The sequence below is a fragment of the Denticeps clupeoides genome, unplaced genomic scaffold (genome assembly GCF_900700375.1).
Source record: "Denticeps clupeoides unplaced genomic scaffold, fDenClu1.1, whole genome shotgun sequence".
NCBI classification, from domain to species: domain Eukaryota; kingdom Metazoa; phylum Chordata; class Actinopteri; order Clupeiformes; family Denticipitidae; genus Denticeps; species Denticeps clupeoides.
Genome location: NW_021630112.1, coordinates 59,805 through 80,808, shown reverse-complemented (window position 1 = coordinate 80,808; position 21,004 = coordinate 59,805). Strand labels below are relative to the sequence as shown.

General features: G+C 46.6%; 1 protein-coding gene across 1 annotated transcript in view; it reads right to left on the bottom strand.

Annotated features, from left to right (window-relative positions):
• Positions 1–21,004, bottom strand: part of LOC114783722 (xaa-Pro dipeptidase-like) — a 35,864-nt gene that overhangs the window by 3,618 nt on the left and 11,242 nt on the right. The window contains exons 8-9 of the mRNA XM_028969238.1: positions 18,154–18,229; positions 14,282–14,328 (exon numbers count right to left, since the gene is read on the bottom strand). Of these exons, the coding sequence (XP_028825071.1) occupies positions 14,282–14,328; positions 18,154–18,229 (123 nt within the window). The remainder of the gene's footprint in view (positions 1–14,281; positions 14,329–18,153; positions 18,230–21,004) is intronic.

Below are 21,004 nucleotides of genomic sequence, written 5' to 3'. Positions count from 1 at the left end.
CTTGCAGAAACTGATGACAGTCCCGCCACATGATGTCTAGCATAGTCTTGCATTAGGAGGAACCCAAGGCTAACGCTAACCGCACCCTCAGTGTCTATTTGACCGTTTGAGCAGACACATGCACATTTGTGGCCTGCTGGAGGTCATTTTGCAGGTCTCTGGCAGTGCTCCTCCTGTTCCATCTTGCACAAAGGTGGAGGTAGCGGTCCTGCTGCTGGGTTGTTGCCCTCCTACAGCCTCCTCCACGTCTCCTGATGTACTGGCCTGTCTCCTGGTAGCGTCTCCATGCTCTGGACACTACGCTGACAGACACAACAAACCTTCTTGCCCCAGCTCGCACTGATGTTCCGTCCTGGATGAGCTGCGCTACCTGAGCCACTTGTGTGGGTTGTAGACTCCGTCTCATCCTACCACTAGAATTAAAGCACCGCCAGCGTTCAAGAGCGACCAAAACACCAGCCAGAAAGCACAGGAAGTGAGAAGTGGTGTGAGGTCACCACCTGCAGGACCACGCCCTTTATTGGGGACGTCTGTAATTTCCACCTGTTGTCTATTCCATTTGCTCAACAGCATGTAAAATTGATTGTCAATGTGTTGCTTCCTAAGCGGACAGTTTAATTTCACAGACAGCGGGATTGTCTTGGAGTTACACTGTGCTGTTTAAGACTTTCCTTGAATTTTTTGAGCAGAAAACATGTTAACCAACTGCACTCAAAAGTTCATTAATTAATGAGAAATAAATAAACAATAAACAAGCCAATCAGGTGAACAACCTCACAGATCAAAAGAATAATTAGTCATATTTTACTAAATATGAATACTTCATGGGAATGTCGACCATTATGGTAACATGTCGTGGCTGACTCGTCTATTACCAACAGGCCGTCAGATCAAACCGCACAAACCAACACTGTCCATTGCCGTTTATTGAATTTTACAGTTTTATTTGATCATTTCTATTTCGTGTTTACCTCACGGCCATTTTATACGATCTGCCACATTGGTCAAGATGGGAATTTCTTTTGGCCATATCACCCAGCCGTACTTTTTCATGATATTATCATCATACTGGCATCATACGTCGTGATGAGGAACTAGTCAGACCCCAAACCAATAATGAACTGTCTGAAATTGAACATCAGCTATTTTAAGCATATTGATGATATTTATATATAATGATATTGTATATATATTTTTAACAATATATAACACCCCTCAATGCTGTAAGCGGCTCCTCTGGCTGCCTGATCATTCCGGCTACAGAAAAGTGCGTCCACTGTCTCGGAATCGATCTTTAACTGGAGCGCAATTAATCCAAGACCTTTTACTCCATGTCAAACAGACCTCACTCAACCACTAGACTTAAAGTTCACGTTGGAGTTGCGCGCGTCAAAAGGTCGCCGTGTTCTAATTGGCCGATTCCATTCATGCAGATGATGCCGGGCTCACCGGAGCCGGAGCACAATGCAATCGATGGTCCTCACCAGAGATATATTTATAAATCCTCCCCATTATCTCCCTGCCGCGGCGCTTCGGCAGATAAGACGGTGGCGCGGGGAGGTCTGTTCCAGACGCAGTCTGCATGATTAAAGATTTTTAAAGCAAACAAGAAATAATTAGGACATCAGAAGCTCTCGCTCCGCCGCTGTAATGAATGATGCCACTTTGCTCTGACAGCAGAGAGCGATTTAGCGCGGCGCCGCATGCTGATGCCTCCAGAAGAATACATCTTCGGGGGACACGGTGGCCTGTCTGGGGGAACAAGGGCGTCTGCGGCATATTACAATTACCGTCCAGTTCACCTGTCACATGGTTTACTGGCGTCGCATCAATTATGTTCACGCACGCGCCCGCGGTTGCCTTGGTTTCCCCGAGCTCGCAGCATGCTACCCTACCCTGGGGCAGTGGTGGCCTAGCGGTTAAGGAAGTGGCCCTGTATTCAGAAGGTTGCCGGTTCGAATCCCGATCCGCCAAGGTGCCACTGAGCAAAGCACCGTCCCCACACACTGCTCCCCGGGCGTCTGTCATGGTGCCCACTGCTCACTCAGGGTGATGGGATAAATGCAGAGGACAAATTTCACTGTGTGCTGTGTATCACATGTGACAATCACTTCACTTTTTTTTTTTTTTTTTCCCAAAACTTTCAACCAGAGACTGGCACTCACAAGGGAGCCCCGGCGCCACATGCCGCACGTGCCAGGCAAGGAGACCGATTTGTCACAGAGGACCCTGGGGACGTTTCTCCGTCTCCTCGACGCCCCTCCGAGAGCCACGCGCTAACCGAGCTGCTGAGCCGGGCCGCCGCGCCGCGAGAACAAGACAAGATAAACATGCTTGCAAAAGGCAGGAGGACCTTCAGAGCCGCGCAAATAACCTTGCGTCCTCCGGGGGGCGCACGAGCTGCGGGTAACTGGCGCCAGGCCGCCTCTGATTAATGTCCCCAGCCTGCGCTGGCATCTGTGCCCGCCCCGGCCCGGCCGCAATGGACCCAGGCGAGATGAAGTGGGCAGGATCGCCATCGCTCAGCAACTTCTTCATAATCAAGGTGCCGCCGTCCACCACCTGAATATTATTAGTGGACCATACGGTCCTTTATTGAAGGACCGTATGGAGAGTCTCAACTGTGCTGATGTCAGCTTTAAAAATGAAGGCCACCAAAATACAAAAAAAGATATTTTTTGAATGACACCAAGCCAGAAAAAAAGGTGGGCAATAAAAGTGATTGTCATTGTGATAAACAGCAGCACAGAACATGGTGCACACAGTGAAATGTGTCCTCTGTGTTTAACCATCACCCTGAGTGAGCAGTGGGCACCATGACAGGCGCCTGGGGAGCAGTGTGTGGGGACGGGACCTTCATCAAGGGGACCTGAGTGGTACACTGGTGGATCGGGATTCGAACCGGCTAAGTTCTGATTACGGGGCCGCTTCCTTAACCACTAGGCCACCACTGCCCCAGAGTTGAGATATGCATAATCCTGCATGATTGTTATGATATTGTGCATCGGTGATCATAAAAAAAAAAAAAGAGAACTGTGATACAAACACAACCTTAAAATCGTGTTGGTCTGTGTCTTTCCTGGACAAGGTTCCGAGTTCAGAGGTGCGAGCCATGGCAGACGGGGGACTCTGACCTTCCCCAGACAAAGCAAACGATCCACAGACCAGCACCAATAATCCAATTCTGTTGGGGCTACAACTTCATCGAGCTGCAGAGGGGACGACCTGCCTGGTCCTCTTTCTAATACCCTATTAAGCCCCGAGATGTGATTAAAAGATTAAAAAAAAATAAAAAATGATGCAAACCGGACAGATGGAACGAAAAGAGATGAGGATTAAATCCTGCCCCAGCCCCGCCTGATCATCTTAACCGCGCGGTAAGCAACAGTCATGCCCGTAACCCAGGACAGCTGTTTGTTATGAGGAGGATTTGCTTTATGGAACTCATATTTCATCTGGATTCATGCTCGTTTATTCCCCCTGGTTTAGATGAGATGGGGGAGGGGGGATTTTTTTTTTTTGTGGTAAATCCACAGTGTTTTAGCCGGTAAATGGTTTTGATAATTATGCAACTGTTTCTGAGCAAAGGGCCACTTATAATTGCAATATCAAAGCATTGGGAGGCTTCATCACATGCAAAAGCACCTCCTGACCTGCAGCTTTGAAATTTCCGAGTAAAGAAGAAAATAAATGGGGGTGAAAGGGGAAAAAAAAAAAAAATCATTCTGTTTACACACTCGTGGCATAAAGAGATTTCCTTCCACTTTGTATTAATTACGGTGAATTAATTAAACTGTGAGCAAAGCTGCAAACATTGTGCATCTCCAACGCCAGAAAGGCTCCCCTCATCGTCTCGGAATTTGGCTGGGAGGGAAGTTTATCCTTTCGGAGAGCAGCTCCCTCCCACACGCGTCCAGAGGCTTCAGCACCACGGCCAGGGGATGACGGCTCCAGTCGAAACCCCCCCCAGCCACGGCTGGCACGACGTCACCGGCCATTAAAAATCTCTCTCCGTTTCTCACGCCGTCCTCCTTCTGTTCTGCCGCTTTTCTTCTCTTAAAAAAAAGAAATAAAAAAGGCGAGCTGCTCCAATTAGGGGTCCGGGGCCTTTATCTGCACTCCACACACCTTCTGCTCACTGATAATTAGCCCCATTTTACAAGACGTCTTAATGCAGTCAAAGTCCAATGGGACGGTGGGTTAAGAGCTGATAACACAGGTCTGAAGGGAGTAGTAAAAAAGCCTGTGGTGAGAAGATGACTATATATATATATATATATATATATATATATACACACACACACACACACACACACACACACACACACACACACACACACACACACACACACACATATACATATACATAAATATATGTATGTATATGGAGATATGGGGAGAGAGAGAGAGATACAGATACACAAACTGAGCAGGACGGGGTGTGATGTCAAAAACATCTTCACACCAAGATAGGATGTTCCATATCAGTCGTTGCATGTGGGTCGTTCTCACTAACATTCACCGGTTCCCCCATTGGAACACTGGAATTTACATCACAGCAGCAGCAGCACAAACGCTGGTGCTTTGCTTTCCATCAAGAGACACAAATGAAACACACACACAGGTAATTCAACCCTTTTAGTTTGGGAGTTTTCCTGAAACTGTTTTTTACCCCCATTCTACATGCAAGTTTTTAAAAATGGAGTAAAAAAATCACAAGATAATTAATTTGCAGTCGGTTTTTCCTTGTTCCATATCATGCATGTGGGTCGTTCTCACTAACATGTTCCCCCATCAGAACACTAGAATTAAAGCGCCTGATAACCTGCATGTTGGTGTTGGTAGTGGGCGTGGTCATGTTCTCTGGAATTAAAGCGCCTGATAACCTGCATGTCGGTGTTGGTAGTGGGCGTGGTCACGTTCGCTTGAATTAAAGCGCCTGATAACCTGCATGTTGGTGTTGGTAGTGGGCGTGGTCACGTTCACTGGAATTAAAGCATTGTGTACAAGGGACATTAAAAGTGTAAGAAAACGATGGAGAAAGGGAGGAGATGAGAGTGCCACGAATCCTCCAGAATGAGGAAGTAGAGGGTGTGAGAGCTGTCAATCCTGCCTACAGGCTCAAACACTTTCATAAAAAAACAAAGTTCATGGTTGTCAGAAATAATTACACACCAACAAAATGTTCCTTCTCTCAAACGACCAGGTAGTCGTCACTTCTTGTTTTAAGATATAAATACATTATTACGGCAAAATCCAGGCCCTCAGTCATCCATTCATTTTCAATAACTGAACTAAACATTCTTATATTGATTGTTGGCAAGACCCAGACGGTGGCCATGCATCATGCTCAGAAGACCAGTCACCAATCTGAAAGTTGTTGAGCTGAGGTTACAGATCTGGAGTCAGTAACTGTGGTTTTTTCCTTTATTAAAGTTCCATATGCTAAGTGGTGTCTGACATGGCCACACAGAGGGATGCTGTAGGTCCATTAATAATCATTATGGGAGAGAGCAGTGAACTGGGTCGGCCTGCACAGTAATGAGGATTAAAAGCCGCACCATCATCCATTCCAATCAGGTGCCTTCTTCTCCCCAACAGGAACGTATAGAACACAGCTGCAGCCATCCAGGCCTGGAGACGGGATTCTGGTGGCACCATGGAGCACTTCAGCCATTCCTTTTATCTGTGGTCTTCACCTGGAGGCATGTTCCTCTCCCGGCGGACGTGGTGGGCGGCTGATTCCCAGGCCTGACGTAGGTCATGGGACGTGCCGTTAAATCCCATGAAGAACGGTGAGAAGAACCCGCTCTGGCCTGAGTGGAATTGAATTCCGGGTCTGGCTCGTGTTACAGGCGCCACATTCTTCGTTCTCCTCTGTTAAGAGATAAAGTGCTTCAAAAACTCCAGAAGAGCATGAAACATTTGAGAGGGAAAGATACGCTCTGGACGAAAGCCACGACTTCGTTTCACAGAATTAGGAGCTTCAAAGTGTCGCTGAACGGACGCCGGCTCCTCCAGTGTCCTCTGATTAGACGCCAGAGGAAAGGCACCATTCTCCACCCCGCCATTCTCCACCAGAAAATGATTTCAAGCTCGTCCTTCCAGGGCAAGATCAGACAAACAAGAGGAAAAGAGGCGCGAAAGGGACACACCAGAAGCATATCAGTTCTGGGAATCAACAGAACACTTATCAGACATGAGGTTGCCTCCTCTGATCTGGTTCTTGCGTGGTTCCTCCTGGCCTCATGCCATTATATAAAAAGTGAAGAGCATCCGTGCAAGATCTTATTATGAAACTTACATAATGAAACTAATTATAAAAGCGCTCGATGTGATTCGGGGGCATCCTGGAGTGACTGGAGAAGAGAAAATGAGTCTTATCTCCAGAGTAGAGACGGTGGTTGGAGATGGTGCTGGTGCCTGATGAGCGTGGGGGTGGGGAGCAGTCACGCCACACGTGGGCTGAGAACATCCTCCACCCAGCGCTAAACTGCATTCATCTGGAGCTGGAGGAGCTCCACCGCTTCTTGACACACTACGCTTCTCCTAAACGTTCCAAATTCTTCTAAAGTTCAAATGCAATTGAGGTTCTAAGAGGAAGAATATAAAAAAAAAAGCCGATGCCTGTCTAGACGGTGGAATGGGTTTCCAGACATCATCAGTCTTGATCTTCTTTTCAGAGAGGTCCTCCTCCTCTAAACTGAATCTAGGCCTCATCTAGAAGCCTCATCTTGTCGTAAATCACAGCAAAACTTGCTGCGATTTGAGAAGAAAGTCAACTTCAAGCAAAAATGATCTTATCTCCAAAACCATGTGAGGAGCACATGAAAGTGAGTGGACGGGAGCCACGCTGCATGTTCCTGGCGTCGAGTCGCATGGAACATGCCCGATTTGCACAGCTCTTTAATGGCACCTCCACCACATCGTGCTCCAGAGGAGTTCTGCCCTGGCGGAGGGGGGTCTCATCTCCACCTTCACAACTCGGGTGCAGCGGCTCGATTTTAAGTGCCCTGCCATGGCAGGAATGAAAAGAGGAGCCACGACGTGTTATCTGCACACGGCGTCCCCCGGCCCTTCGCGGCGCGGGCCGCATCGGCGGCTTTGAAGTCGCAGCCGCTGGCGGCGGCTCCAGCGCGGCTGCCATCAAGAGCGCGCCTCTTCATTAAATCCTCGAGCCGCTTCTAATTACAGCCGCTATCAGGATCCCCTCGGTGCGAGGCGCCGCGCCCGGGAACAATGCGCGTGACACAGATGCCAGACGCCGAGGGGAGGCGGGGCCCGGCGAGGCCAGGGACCAGGGAGAGGGCGGTGGAATTTACATCGCACCAGCAACAACGCCGGCGCTTTGCTTTCCGTCAAGAGACACAAATGAAACACACACACACACACACAAGGTAATTCAACCCTTTTAGTTTGGGAGTTTTCCTGAAACTGTTTTTTATTTAGCGCTCATTTCATCAGGACGTGACTGTGGTCGAAATAACTTCAGAACCATCAGAAAATGTCATCACAAAACATTTACTCTGACATTTCCAGCGTTTACCAGACGCCCTTATCCACAGCAACTTATAGTCAGTAGTTACAGGGACAGTCCCCCCCCCCGGGGACACTCAGGGTTAAGTGTCTTGCTCTGGGACACGATGGTAGTAAGTGCCGTTCGAACCTCGGTCTTCTGGTTCATAGGCGAGTGTGTTACGCACTTACCCACTAGGCTACGAACACCCTGTCTACCACCCTGGTTACCACAAAACACACAAAATATGAGAAATGAAGGACAGATGAGCCCTGCAGAGGGTGGTTCCATCAGCCCAATGCATCATCTGTACCAAGCTCCTGGACCTTCAATCCATCCACAGCAAACGGTGCTGGACCAGGTCCAGGAAGATAGTGAAGGACCTCAGCCACCCCAAAAATGGACTGTTCTCTCTGCTGCGATCAGGGAAGCGCTTCCGCTCCCTGAGGTCCAACACGGAGAGAATGAGGAGGAGCTTCTTCCCGCAGGCAATTCAACAACAACAGTACATAGAACTCCAATACACTCCAGCACTTTCATTTTCAATCACTCTGGACTCTTTGCACAAAATTACTTTGCGCTTTTTAAAAAAAAATTTTTTATCTTTGTACAATCTCTGCTCATTTTTTTCATCTTATACATTGTCTTTCACTCATTTGCACACCTTCACCCTACCCGTTACACATATTTTATGTTAAAGACGTAAAAGTGTAATATTTGGTTATGTTTGCAGTATTTTCATATTGGTTTTCATTGCATACTTGCAACATTTGCAATACTGTGGTCTGTAGCAGTCGCAAAAAGCATTTGACTGCATATCATACCGTGTATGACTGTGTATGTGACAAATAATATTTGAATTTGAATGACACCAAATGAATTGAAGTAATATTTATCTTGATTTTTCACTCTTAATATGCCGTAAATGTAAATGAAAGTGGGAACAAAAAATACATATATATCATATCACCCAACTCAAGACAGTAATTACTGTCGAAGTTAATGATCTTTAAATCGCCAGGGGTGAATGACTTGAGCTCGACTCGAAATAAATGCCAGCACTAATTTATATGCCGAATTTTTGCCAGGCTGGAGCAGTGCATTGTGGGATGAATTTCAGCACACTTTCATCCCGTTCTCGCAGCTCCCCTGTCACCTGCGCTCTGCACTATTTATAACGTGTAACCATAACAACTGCCGTAGTCCCTGCCTAATGCAAGCGAAGTCCTGTCACCGCGCGTCTCGTGTTCGGCGCAGTGTTTACAGATCCCTCATCACACCTGCCGAAGCGAGCAGACAACAGGAGAAATGCGGGGACAATAACGACACGAGCGCCGCCGCAGATCTGCACGCCACCGCGTGTCATGTGACACCCTCAATTAAGAAGTAGAGGGGATCTAAAATGAAACAGCGGGACAGGTGAATGAAAAGAAGGGGGGAAAGCTCGGAGACAGATGTTTCCCCCACTGGGATGTTTTGTTACTATTAATTCCTCATTAGCAGGGGACAAAATTAGCACCTGCCACTCAAACAAGTCTAGTGCAATTCTACTACAAATCCATGTTGGAGAATAAAATACAACATTCCCATTTACATGCTTCATAACCTGTAATCTGTACCCGGGAAACTGCCTTAATGTGCTGGTGTCCCTTTGGGTCGTTCAGTAGTTAGTTTAACTAGAAAAGAGAAGAGTAAACAAGCAGTGAAAAGTTAGAAGACGAGAGGATGATTGGGAAAGTGGAAAAGTAAAGGAAAAAAGAGTAAGAAGGTGGAAGAGTGGAGTCAAAAATGCTAACAGGACATGGATATGAGGAGTCACAAAAATTTTAGTGTCGTTTGGAGCGTGTTGAAATGTTAGCATGATAATGTAGAAAAAAATTATAATGGGGTGTGGCCGCAACGAGTCACATGAAATTTGGTGACATTTGAAGCATGTTGAAAAATTTGCATGTCAGTATGCTAATACTAGCATGCTAACTTAAAAAATGCTAACAGGTCATGGACATGAGGAGTCACAAAAATTTTAGTGTCGTTTGGAGCGTGTTGAAATGTTAGCATGATAATGTAGAAAAAAATTATAATGGGGTGTGGCCGCAACGAGTCACATGAAATTTGGTGACATTTGAAGCATGTTGAAAAATTTGCATGTCAGTATGCTAATACTAGCATGCTAACTTAAAAAATGCTAACAGGTCATGGACATGAGGAGTCACAAAAATTTTAGTGTCGTTTGGAGCGTGTTGAAATGTTAGCATGATAATGTAGAAAAAAATTATAATGGGGTGTGGCCGCAACGAGTCACATGAAATTTGGTGACATTTGAAGCATGTTGAAAAATTTGCATGTCAGTATGCTAATACTAGCATGCTAACTTAAAAAATGCTAACAGGTCATGGACATGAGGAGTCACAAAAATTTTAGTGTCGTTTGGAGCGTGTTGAAATGTTAGCATGATAATGTAGAAAAAAATTATAATGGGGTGTGGCCGCAACGAGTCACATGAAATTTGGTGACATTTGAAGCATGTTGAAAAATTTGCATGTCAGTATGCTAATACTAGCATGCTAACTTAAAAAATGCTAACAGGTCATGGACATGAGGAGTCACAAAAATTTTAGTGTCGTTTGGAGCGTGTTGAAATGTTAGCATGATAATGTAGAAAAAAATTATAATGGGGTGTGGCCGCAATGAGTCACGTGAAATTTGGTGACATTTGAAGCCTGTTGAAAAATTTGCATGTCACTATGCTAATACTAGCATGCTAACTTCAAAAATGCTAACAGGGCATGGCCAGATGAGACACGTGAAATGTGAAAGTGATTGCCATTGTGAAACAATGCAGCACAGCACACGGTGCAGTCCCCCCCGGAGCAATGTCTTTAGGGTTAAGGGTCTTGCTCTTGCTACGACCACCCACTCTTCTATAGTAGAACCGACAAAAACATTTTTTTTATTACTGTTACCTTATAGACTCAACATCCATTCCAGACACGAAGATGATCTGATTTCTTCCATGAGAAATTTATGAGAAATTTATAATGCGATTAACGTCTCATTTTAGTCACATGACCAGCAGTTGCATTTCATGTCACATCAAGATATTTAGTCATACATTTTGTTATTTATTAAATGTATTTATTGTTTCTTATTTTTGCCACAATTTTTTTGTATTTTCACTTCACAGACCACTGGGCGAGAGTTTATTTTAGACTCTGCTTGTTAGAATAATGGTAACCAGAAAAGACGGGCGATGTCTGGCGCGAGCCTCGTCCGTAAAACCGGACGCAGACCACCACCGACAGACTCCGCCGCCGACTGGGGGTAACAAGCATTTAGCCGGGGAGGAGTAGAAGGCCGGGCCTGACATTTCACAGCTCCGTCCGCACCGCCAGCCTTTTTGTGGAGCCTAATTGCTCCCGCAGGGACCAATCCTCCGGTCACGCCCGCTTGAAACGGATCCAAGTGCATGCTGGGTAGGCCAACGCTGCTTCAGAGCACGCAGTGGACCAGACTCAGGGGTCCGTGTTTTCACGTGATGCCGCTGAAGACGGTTTAATCCCTCGGCGGGACAAATAACTTTTTAAGCCTAACAAGTAATAACTAAACAAACATGATCTTCTCCGCCGATCAGACTGGATTAAGAGCCTTATTATCCCCACGGCCTCTATATCAGATTCATTCGAACATTATTAAAAATCCCAAATCTGTGCGAAAATACAGTTCAGTCACATCTGAAAGAAAGATAAGAAAAACCGGATGTTCATCAAATGATGCTCTCTCGCTGCGATTGGATGTTTCGCAGGCAGATATGTAAACACGGCTGTTTTATATATAGAGCTTGGACAGAGCTGTCACACACACCTTTGTAGGTGTTCTGGAATAATTTGATGAAGGCGTCGCCATGGGAGCTGATGTTTTTGGCACCAAAGCCATCTGGAGGCGGCCCTCCGAGTGCAACGTGTGCGCTTTCCTCATTTAAAAACTTGTATTTTCGCTGATGCCGAACTTCCTCACCTCCACTTATTATTTCTCTCCTGCCCCCTGGACCAGCTGCAGGCACGGGGTCTCCCCTCGGACGTCCATCACAGGGACTATTGCCCTCGACGCGCTTTGGGCCTTGCTCGTCTCCAGGCTGTGTTTTGTGACGCCGTCATTTAGTAAAAGAGCCGGCGGTAATGGCGTTAAATACGGCGGCTCCTGATACGTACAGCCACGGGGGACGTGCAGCCAGCAGGTGCTTCTTTTAAAAAAAAATACAATAAAACACCACGTAGAAAAATTCCACCACCGCGACTTGCCACTCGATTCTGGCACCGGCTCCTGAAAGCCGGCATATTGTATTACTTAACGAACAGCAGCCATTTTTAAAAAAGTGCACGCCATCTGCTCCGCCCGCCAGCATATTAAGTGCAAGTTGGTTTGATGCAATCCATCAGCCGAGGGAAGACGAAAGTCCCTTTCAAAGAAACACGGCCAAGAGACAAAGCAAAAGGTGGCGGCGAAGGCAGCGATCCGTTTTTTCATGGCGGGAAAACAAAAAAAAAAAAAAAGCGCTGAGCCAGCCGGCGCCATCAGATCTCATTTTGCATTTAGAGTGACGGCGACAGGATCCAGGAGGAAAACGCCACGGAATTCTGCTGCTTTCAGCGGCACACGCTAATTGACAGGAACGTCTTCATGAGGATTTATAACCAGGCCAAGTAACGCCCGTACAGCATGTGATCCGTCCACCAGCTCCACGTTAATTATTTATTGTTCATATTTGATCATTTTTAAGTGTTCATTTCACTATAAAAAGAAATACCAAATAAATGAAATACGATTTGAACATGCAGACATAATTAACCATTTGAGTGAAAGTATATTCACAACTTGGAATTTACAAATGCAGAAATATCAAATATTTCAAATGTTAGAGGTCACCTGACATGAAAGGTTGAATAAAAAAAATGCCACTGAGGTTGATAAAAGCACCGTCCCCACACGCTGCTCCCCAGGCGCATTTCACTGCATGTTGCACGTGTACATCAAACCTGAAATATCTTGTCCGTATTGGCTCTGTGGTAACATCTCTGCGGCACGGGCATTTCTAATAAGGCGACCAGTGAACTACACCCAACAAACACCACCAACCGAGCTCTTCCGGAGAATTCCCAGCACTCCACTGCCCTCCTGCTCTTCATGCCAGCATGCATCACTGCACGTGCTCCCCTCCCGCCCCCGAAATCCCAGAGCCCGACCGCAGCATGCTTCACCAAACTACGCACATCCAGCCACGGACCTCCATCCATTCTATGATCCTGCTTTTTATTCCTTCCATTACCTGGCCAAAGTCGTGGCCGAGGGCGATTTTCCACATTCCTGGGTAATTAGCGATGATCTGAGTATGAAGTGTTCGTGCGGCAGCTCACTGTGGCCAAGAGGGGAGCATTTTTATAAAAACCGGATGTGAAAAGGTGCGCTGGCTGCATGTCTGGTGTAAATGCACTAAACTGATATTCCGTTAATAACCAGGAAGACTGAAAAGACCCTGATACAGAAATATGAGCTTATAACCCCCATGATCCAACAAATTCCCCCATCAGAACGTCTGAAAGATCACACACATCACACGGCAAGCTGCAGGACGATAATGTCCATGTAAAAAGATTGTGGAAAATGGTCGACGCTGCTGATTCTTTATTTAAATGCGCCGCGATGTTCTGTGCAGTTCTGCCACGCATCAGATTATGCAGCCGGCTCCTTCAGATGTGGCTGCGGCAGACTACAAAACAGACGGCATGCAAATCTAACGGCCGTATTTCCAGGGACGTGGCATGTGGGTCATGTTCACTACATATCGTCTTCTAGATTTACACAAATAACCAGAAGCAGCTAATAAAACAGGAAGCGGCTGCCCCACCCAGACCTTTTAACTGGGGTGGAATTTTTCCTGATGCCCAGAAGATGTTTTTAAAAGGGGAGGAGCCTAAAGGCATGATTGACTTCCTCTTTCCTTCCAGTCAGTAAGTCGTTATTTTTTATGTTTCTGAAAATTGTCTGTATGTGACATATTTAGGACGCGTGTGTGTGTGTGTCCCCGCATGTATGTGTCAGTCCAAGTGACTCCCAGGCAGTGTGACTGTCACACAGGATTCCTCACAGCCAGTAAACATCAGATCCACTGACCTGACCTCCCCTCCGGCCCAGAGTCCCGCCACGCCGACCCCACTCGCTCCACCTGCAGCCGCTGGACCACGTGTCCCCGTCCCTTAACCAGCTCACATCACCCCAGCCCGAGCTCCGCCCCGCAGCCACTCAGGTTCCTCCGGTTCACCTCGTCCAGCGTGACGAGAGGCGAGAAGAAATCGTGTTCTGGAGTCTCCGTGAGGATCTCACAGGAGGACCAGCGGTGGCCTAGCGGTTAAGGAAGCGGCCCTGTAATTGGAAGGTTGCCGGTTCGAATCCCGATCCACTGAGGTGCCGCTGAGCAAAGCACCGTCCCCACACACTGCTCCCTGGGCGCCTGTCACGGCTGCCCACTGCTCACTCAGGGTGATGGTTAAATGCAGAGGACAAATTTCACTGTGTGCACCGTGTGTTGTTGTTGACTTTGAGACCCATCTTCAGCCCACCCCGTGAGATCCGGGGAAAAACTCCACACTGAGCGAGAAACAGATTTGAGTGGGCTGGTTCAAGGCCGCTGGTCTAGTGGTGGAGCAGACTGAGGAACCCACGCGGCGAGATGTCTCATCAGATATGACATGAACGCATGTAATTACTCACCTCTCCATTTCATACTCCTTCTTCCCGGGCTTGACGTGTTTCATGATCTAGAAAAGAAAAGGGAAAAATGGATCACGCTTAGTTATTCAGGAATAACGTAAATCTCCGGTATTTCTGTTGCCAGCTAATCCTGAGTCACACATTGGCTGACACAACGAGAGCAACTCGAGAGAGAGAGAGAGAGGGGGGGGGGGGGGGGGGGTGCGAACAATTGCCTTCAAATTACATACAATTTCACCATCTGAGAAAATGAGTGTCATCCACTTGAGAACGGAGCGCCGCCGCCCGCGACCGCGGGGGGATTAGAGCAGCGCGGCGCCGGGCGATAATTCATGATTGCAGGTTGCAGTCGGGATCGCTTGCTGGGAGCTGCCGGGCCACGGTGGGTAATGGTAATTACGGAAGACTGGGGCGCTCTAATCTGCCCTTTAACCTGAGACGGCGGCCTGAACAGTAAATACACAGCAGCCCCGGTAACCGCCGAGCTCAAGAAACATCAAGCAGGCGAGCTCTGGCGCATCATTCATCGCGTGGGGGAACAGGGTCATTGCATGTGTATTCAATGGACATTTTTATCTTCATTCCAGGTCTATTTAGTCTCTCTACATTCCATGTGAGTACGAAATGTTCCGAATATCAAACATAAAAAGCCACCCACCCACTCGCTGTGGTCATACACTAAACCCGAAATATCACAATCTAAAAAATCTGATAAAATCGACTTCATATTGTTGCTACAAAAATATCGAAATAAAAAAATTTAACAACAAACAATTAGCATTTCTGATGACTTCTCAGCAGTGGTGGCCTAGCGGTTAAGGAAGCGGCACGATACGTCAAGGCGCCACTGAGGTGCCACTGAGCAAAGCCCCGTCCCCACACTGCTCCCCGGGCGCCTGTCATGGCCGCCCACTGCTCACCAAGGGTGATGGGTTAAAAGCAGAGGACATTTCGTTGTGTGCACTGTGTGCTGTGCATCACTTCAGTTTCACTTCACTTTTCACTTCATGTTGGGTTCAGGGATGTTAAATGTACCTTTGCATGGTGTTTGCTTCCTTTTTTCACTCTACAATCTTCTGCTATCTGCTCTATTCAGATGTTTGCATGCCACCAGTTGATCCCTTGTTCTCCTCTAACTGTAAATTTGAAACGCTCGTCCTACTTAAGTGCCCCGTGAGCACAGCTTCCTTTGTTGGAGATGGTCGTTAAGAAGCAGAAGCGGTCTCATGTCCGAGAGGCGTTTCCACGCTGGCGCAGTGGCCATCAGAGTCCTGCTATCGAGCTGTGACAGGAAACACCGGGAGCTGGCGACCAAACGAGGCTGGCCGGGCCACTCGCCTCCACAACACTGTAGGATCAGGCTCCGGAGAGATTTCTGCTCGGGCATGGACCGAGGACATCCCATCATTGCACAGGGCGTAAGTGGGAGACATGACTGGGCAACTCGAAAGGGCTCAGGTGCTGAAAACAGAAATTTAATGACGTCCCAGGAGGAGCCTGGGCTAAAGCAGGCCGACCCTGTCGAGTCAAGCGGCAGACGGTCACCTTGGCAACGCTCGCCGTGTGGTATGTAAATGCACTCATCACTCACATGACTTGACATTTTCAGACGCACGCACACACGTTGGCCCTAAATTCCAGCCAAATCAATGCAGTTGTTTCCTGCAGCGTTCTGCAGAGCGAAATAACGTCTGCAAGGACAAGTCTGCGCACACACACACACACACACACACACACACACACACACACACACACACACACACACACACACACACAGTAATGAACAGAAATGGTGCACTTTTCACATCCATATTATGCAGCGGCTTTATATACACACACATCATGCAGGAGATCAGCTCCGCGCGTCGATATTCCAAACCATCCAACAGGTTCAAGGGTCCAGCGGCTGGACAGATTTTTACAGATCCATCTCATTGCCTGGCAACATGCAGAGAGGCGAAACGAGTAATAACACCGCAATTCGGCGATCAATATCAATATCTGTACAGAGCTCTGCATGTTCTCTATAAAATATATACCCAAGGCATGACGTCTACATGAACACAAGGGAACACTGGTGCTTTAATGTCCCCTACAGACCAAAGCGGGGTCACACGGTCAGCGTACTGCGCTTCCAGCATCCTAGACACAAGTCAAGGTGTTTTTCAGCAATTATCAAACTAATAATGCTGCAATTTTTTGTACACATCCACTAAAAGAAATTAGAGGTATTTGAACCGTAAAATAATATGCAAAAAGCACATTCACTAAATAATTTTTTGTGGCATCCATATGTCTGTTACTGTAAACATTTAAGCAAGCAGAAGATCAACATTAAAGTTGGCATATCTTTTTATGCATTTTTATGCACCCTAGTCCACGTAAAATGTGGCCTGGTACTGATCCCGCCCTCTACTTTTGCATCCAGGACTCATTCGTTTTCACTTCATTGTCGCCCCCAGAGTGCCGCCGCTCTCAGAACGAATACGGAATCCTGAAAATGCACGCTGCAGCATTTATCTCGCTCAGTCCTCTGTTAATATGGCAGTTATGAAGACATATGCCATTTAATATGTGACAGAATGGTAATTTCTGAAAATAAGAGTGCAAAGTAAAACTTGGCAAGCAACCTGCCTTGGCCTGTTAATACACAATCACATGTAAAAGGAATTTTGTAGTCTGAAGTTAAAAAAAAATTATAATCTTCATATAGAAAAAGAAATTGCATTTGGATGTACATCTGTACTAAAAGAAAGAAGAATTATTGAAATAATAATGACTACTGGAAGAGAAAATGCAACTCTTGTAAGTTCACAAGCACTGAATAAATATCACATAAAATCAGACATCTGGCCCAATAAGGCAGATAATTAACAGAAACTGCATGGGGCGCTCAGGCAGCACCTATATTGTTTATTCGATTCATGTTAATTAAGATGCATTGAGGAGGAACTGATTTGACGCACAAGGGGAGGAATGCTAATTTCCAACAAGCAATTAAGTTGGTCAAAACTTGACACGTTTTGGTTCAGCCACCACAACCACCACAATCCTTACGTAAAGGCTCGTATCATTTCTAAAGAATAATCCATTTTTGGATAGAATAACAGCACTCTCAAGATTCTTGAATATAGAACATGGTCTGGTTTATCTGCTGCTTTTATGTTGCCCTTATTCAGCTAATAATAATAATAATGAAGGGAAAATACGCACATTTTTAATGCTGCAGTGCAACTGCACCATAATTAAACAAAACTCTTTTCATATTTTTAATTACACAACAAAGTGATTTTCCTCCCATCGCACTGTGAGCACGTCACCTTGGATTAGTCAATTACACAAAGCCATGAAATGATTATTTCGGTTGCGCTGCTTGGCTGCACCCCCCGCCCCTCCACGCGGCGTGAGAGGGTGACCCCGCTGCAGCACCCTGCCTCGTCCGCACAGGTCACTGCGAAGCGGGGCCCGGACATGACAGGGGATGGGCTTTAAACTCGAAATACAACTGTTCCCAGAGCAGAGATGCTGCGCCGGATTAATCAGGTAAATCGATTAAAACGAACATCAAACTCAGCCATCCTTGGCCAAGGAGAGAAGACGGGAGATTTAAAAGAAAAATATCCATTATAAAAGCACACGGCTTATGTATGTAAATGTGACACACACCTACAGAGAAGCCTCAGCGATATCTACTGGCAACCATCTTTAATAATGGAAATGAAAATATTAATTTCCTGTGATGGAAACGCAGGCAGATACACTTGAGATAACAGTTTTAAAAGCAGAATTGCTTCCCCCCTGGGAAATGTGGGTGTAACTTCTTCTACTGAGGGCCTTTCAGACGTCCTCGGGCCTGCAGTGCATCATCTTACCTCCTTATGGGCTTCGCTGGAGATGCGGTTGGTGTAGCGGAGAACCTCCAGCTCCATGTCGGTCTTGATAAGGCGGCTGCAGGAAGAGAACGGAGACACGAGTTAGAAAACACGATTCTCCTGTTCATCCTGCATGCAGATCACCCCACCAGGTCCAAAATCACATCTGGAGCAGGTTTCATTACAACCTGCGAATTATTATTTTGGCCATTTGGCACTTTTGTCCTCCAAAATGGACAGTCCAAAGCCCTTATGGTGTAAAATATGACGCACGCTTTCCTTAAATAACACCAGATGCATCAAAAAGTAATGAGTGAGTCATAATGCAGCAAGGACCCGAAATGGGAGCAGCAGCAGCAGCAGCAGGGCTTCGCTGGCTCCGCCCAAACAAATGTGTGCATCATCCCACACACTCGCTCTCCACCAGGAGATGGGAGCACTCGATTCGTCTGAGAAATCTCGTTAGCGAGGTGTTGCTCCCAGTCTATTCCTGGTCAACTTTCCATCACAGTTTACCCGTTAATGATGGCGCGCACATTAGAGACGCCGCCGCCGCGCGTCACGTCCCATGACTCAGTGTGAAAGCGCCGCACGGAGATAATAAGATCGGGTAAAAATAGTCTCACATAAACAGAGAAGCCATCGGTAACCTATAGCTACCTTCTAGTCAGAATGGACTTTATTTATTCATTTAACGTGCTGAGCAAAAGTGTTATATTTCGATTTGGTATCGATCTCGATTTGATAAGAAAAAAAAAGATGTGGATGAACCGGACCTGGAGCCCTATCTGGCAACACCAGGTAATAAGCAAAGGGAGAGAAAGACCTCAGCCGAGTGAAGGGTGGCCGTAATGAACCGGCGTCCCGGCGAGTAATAAGGAGTCGAGTCCTAATACCAAGAGCAGCCGGGCAGGCACGGAGAGCATCAGAGACTAAAACGCGCCGCGCCTCCGAGAGGCTCCACCAAATTGCCTCGCCAAGCGCTGAGAGCCGGCGTGGTGTGGGGCTCGGAAGCGACTCGATACTTTCATTTAAAAAGCAGGGAGGGGGGAAAAACGACCCGGGCCGGCCGGCCAGGAGACCGCGGCCGGGGAGGAAATATGCAAAACTTCACCTGAGAACATTTCTACACAAGGCCGGCAAAATGCACGGAGAGCAGCTGGTGCTGTGGGTCAGAGTAAAAAGAAGAAATAAAACCTCGCGTCCACAGGCTTCCAACAGGCATGGATGATCACAGGAGAGCTTTTAAAAGGAAACCCACGATATTCCCACAGACTAGGCTCACGATTATTAAAAACCCAATCCTCTAACGTCAGTCATTAAAGCTGAGTGGACTTGGAACACCTAGAATTCTAGAACATTCCATCTCAAATCATCCAGTCTCGGTACTGAGCACAGAAGAGTGCCGCTGGATAGAACGTCTACTAAAAAATAAAAATGTCTGTCGTATGAACCCTGCACTAAAAAAAAAAACATAACCTGAGAAACAGAAATAAATGGTTGTGCATAAAGGAAGCACCACTAGATGGCGCTGCCTGGATTGAAACAGTAAAGTGAAGTGAATGTCATTGTGAAACACTGCAGCACAGCACACGGTGCACACAGTGAAATGTGTCCTCCGCATTTAACCATCACCCTTAGTAAGCGGGGGGGCAGCCATGACAGGCGCCCGGGGAGCAGTGTGTGGAGACGGTGCTTTTTAAATGAGTCGAAAGCACCAGTGTAGATTTTGTAAAATGTTATGTAGCCATTGTAGTCAAAAACTCCGGTTCCAGTCTGCATTACATTTAGAGAGTGAGAAGCATCTGATGAATTTCAAACTCTCTTCATTTGGGCCGCCCTTGATCATTCGGAGACGGTCTGCTGAATGATGTCTGCAGATTTAACTGCTCTTACTGTATGATCACACACAGTAATTGCAGCAAGTTCATCTGAAAGCTCCCGAGTGTTTTGTGCCGTGGAGCCACCAGACACTTTGAGAACTTTTACTGGATCTTACTATCCAATTTGCGAATCTGATCTATCAAATTCTTAATTAATTTACTGATTTTTAAAAAAGGCCATTAGTATTCGCGTTTGCAGACAGGAGAGATTGAAAGCTGCTGTTCACCTGAAATCCTGCCACTTATAAAGCAATGATGAGGAATTCTGATCATCTTAAACGCTGAGGGCCACTTAAGACTCTTTCAAGGACAGAACAGAGCAGAGCAAAGGTCAGAGTGCAACAAGTGCATGCGGCACTATTAAAGGATTTTACACTACATTTACGGCATTTGCCAGACACTCTTATCCAAAGCAATTTACAGTCAGTAGTTACAGGGACAGTCCCCTTGGAGACACTCAGGGACACTCAGGGGTTTGAACCTGGGTCTTCTGGTTCACAGACGAGTGACTTACCCACTAGGCTACTACCACCCACATGCGCGCTTGTTGGCGCATGTGGAAGGATTGTGGAAGTGGAATCTACAGGATTAACGCATAAAATAAGGATTCAAAGATTATTTACACTGATTTTGAGTGGCCAGTGTTGCATAAATTAAACCTTTTCTTCACTCTGCAATCTCAATTCTCCGAAGGTCAACACTTCGGAGTCAATTAATGATTGACTCAAGGAACAGATAATTAGCCTCATTCCTTCATCCATCCGTCCTTTAATTGAGCCACATAAACCAGCCTCGGCATTTACCAGAATTCCTAAGTTTCCTTGTTCTAGAGATGGAACAAACACAAACGTGTGAGGAACTTGAATGGAAGCGTTCCTGAAGATAAGCCACCAGCCTTGTGAAGGACTCTACACGCCCCTCACAAGCACCCTTCCCCCTCCGGAAAAAGGTACCGAAGCATCCGGGCC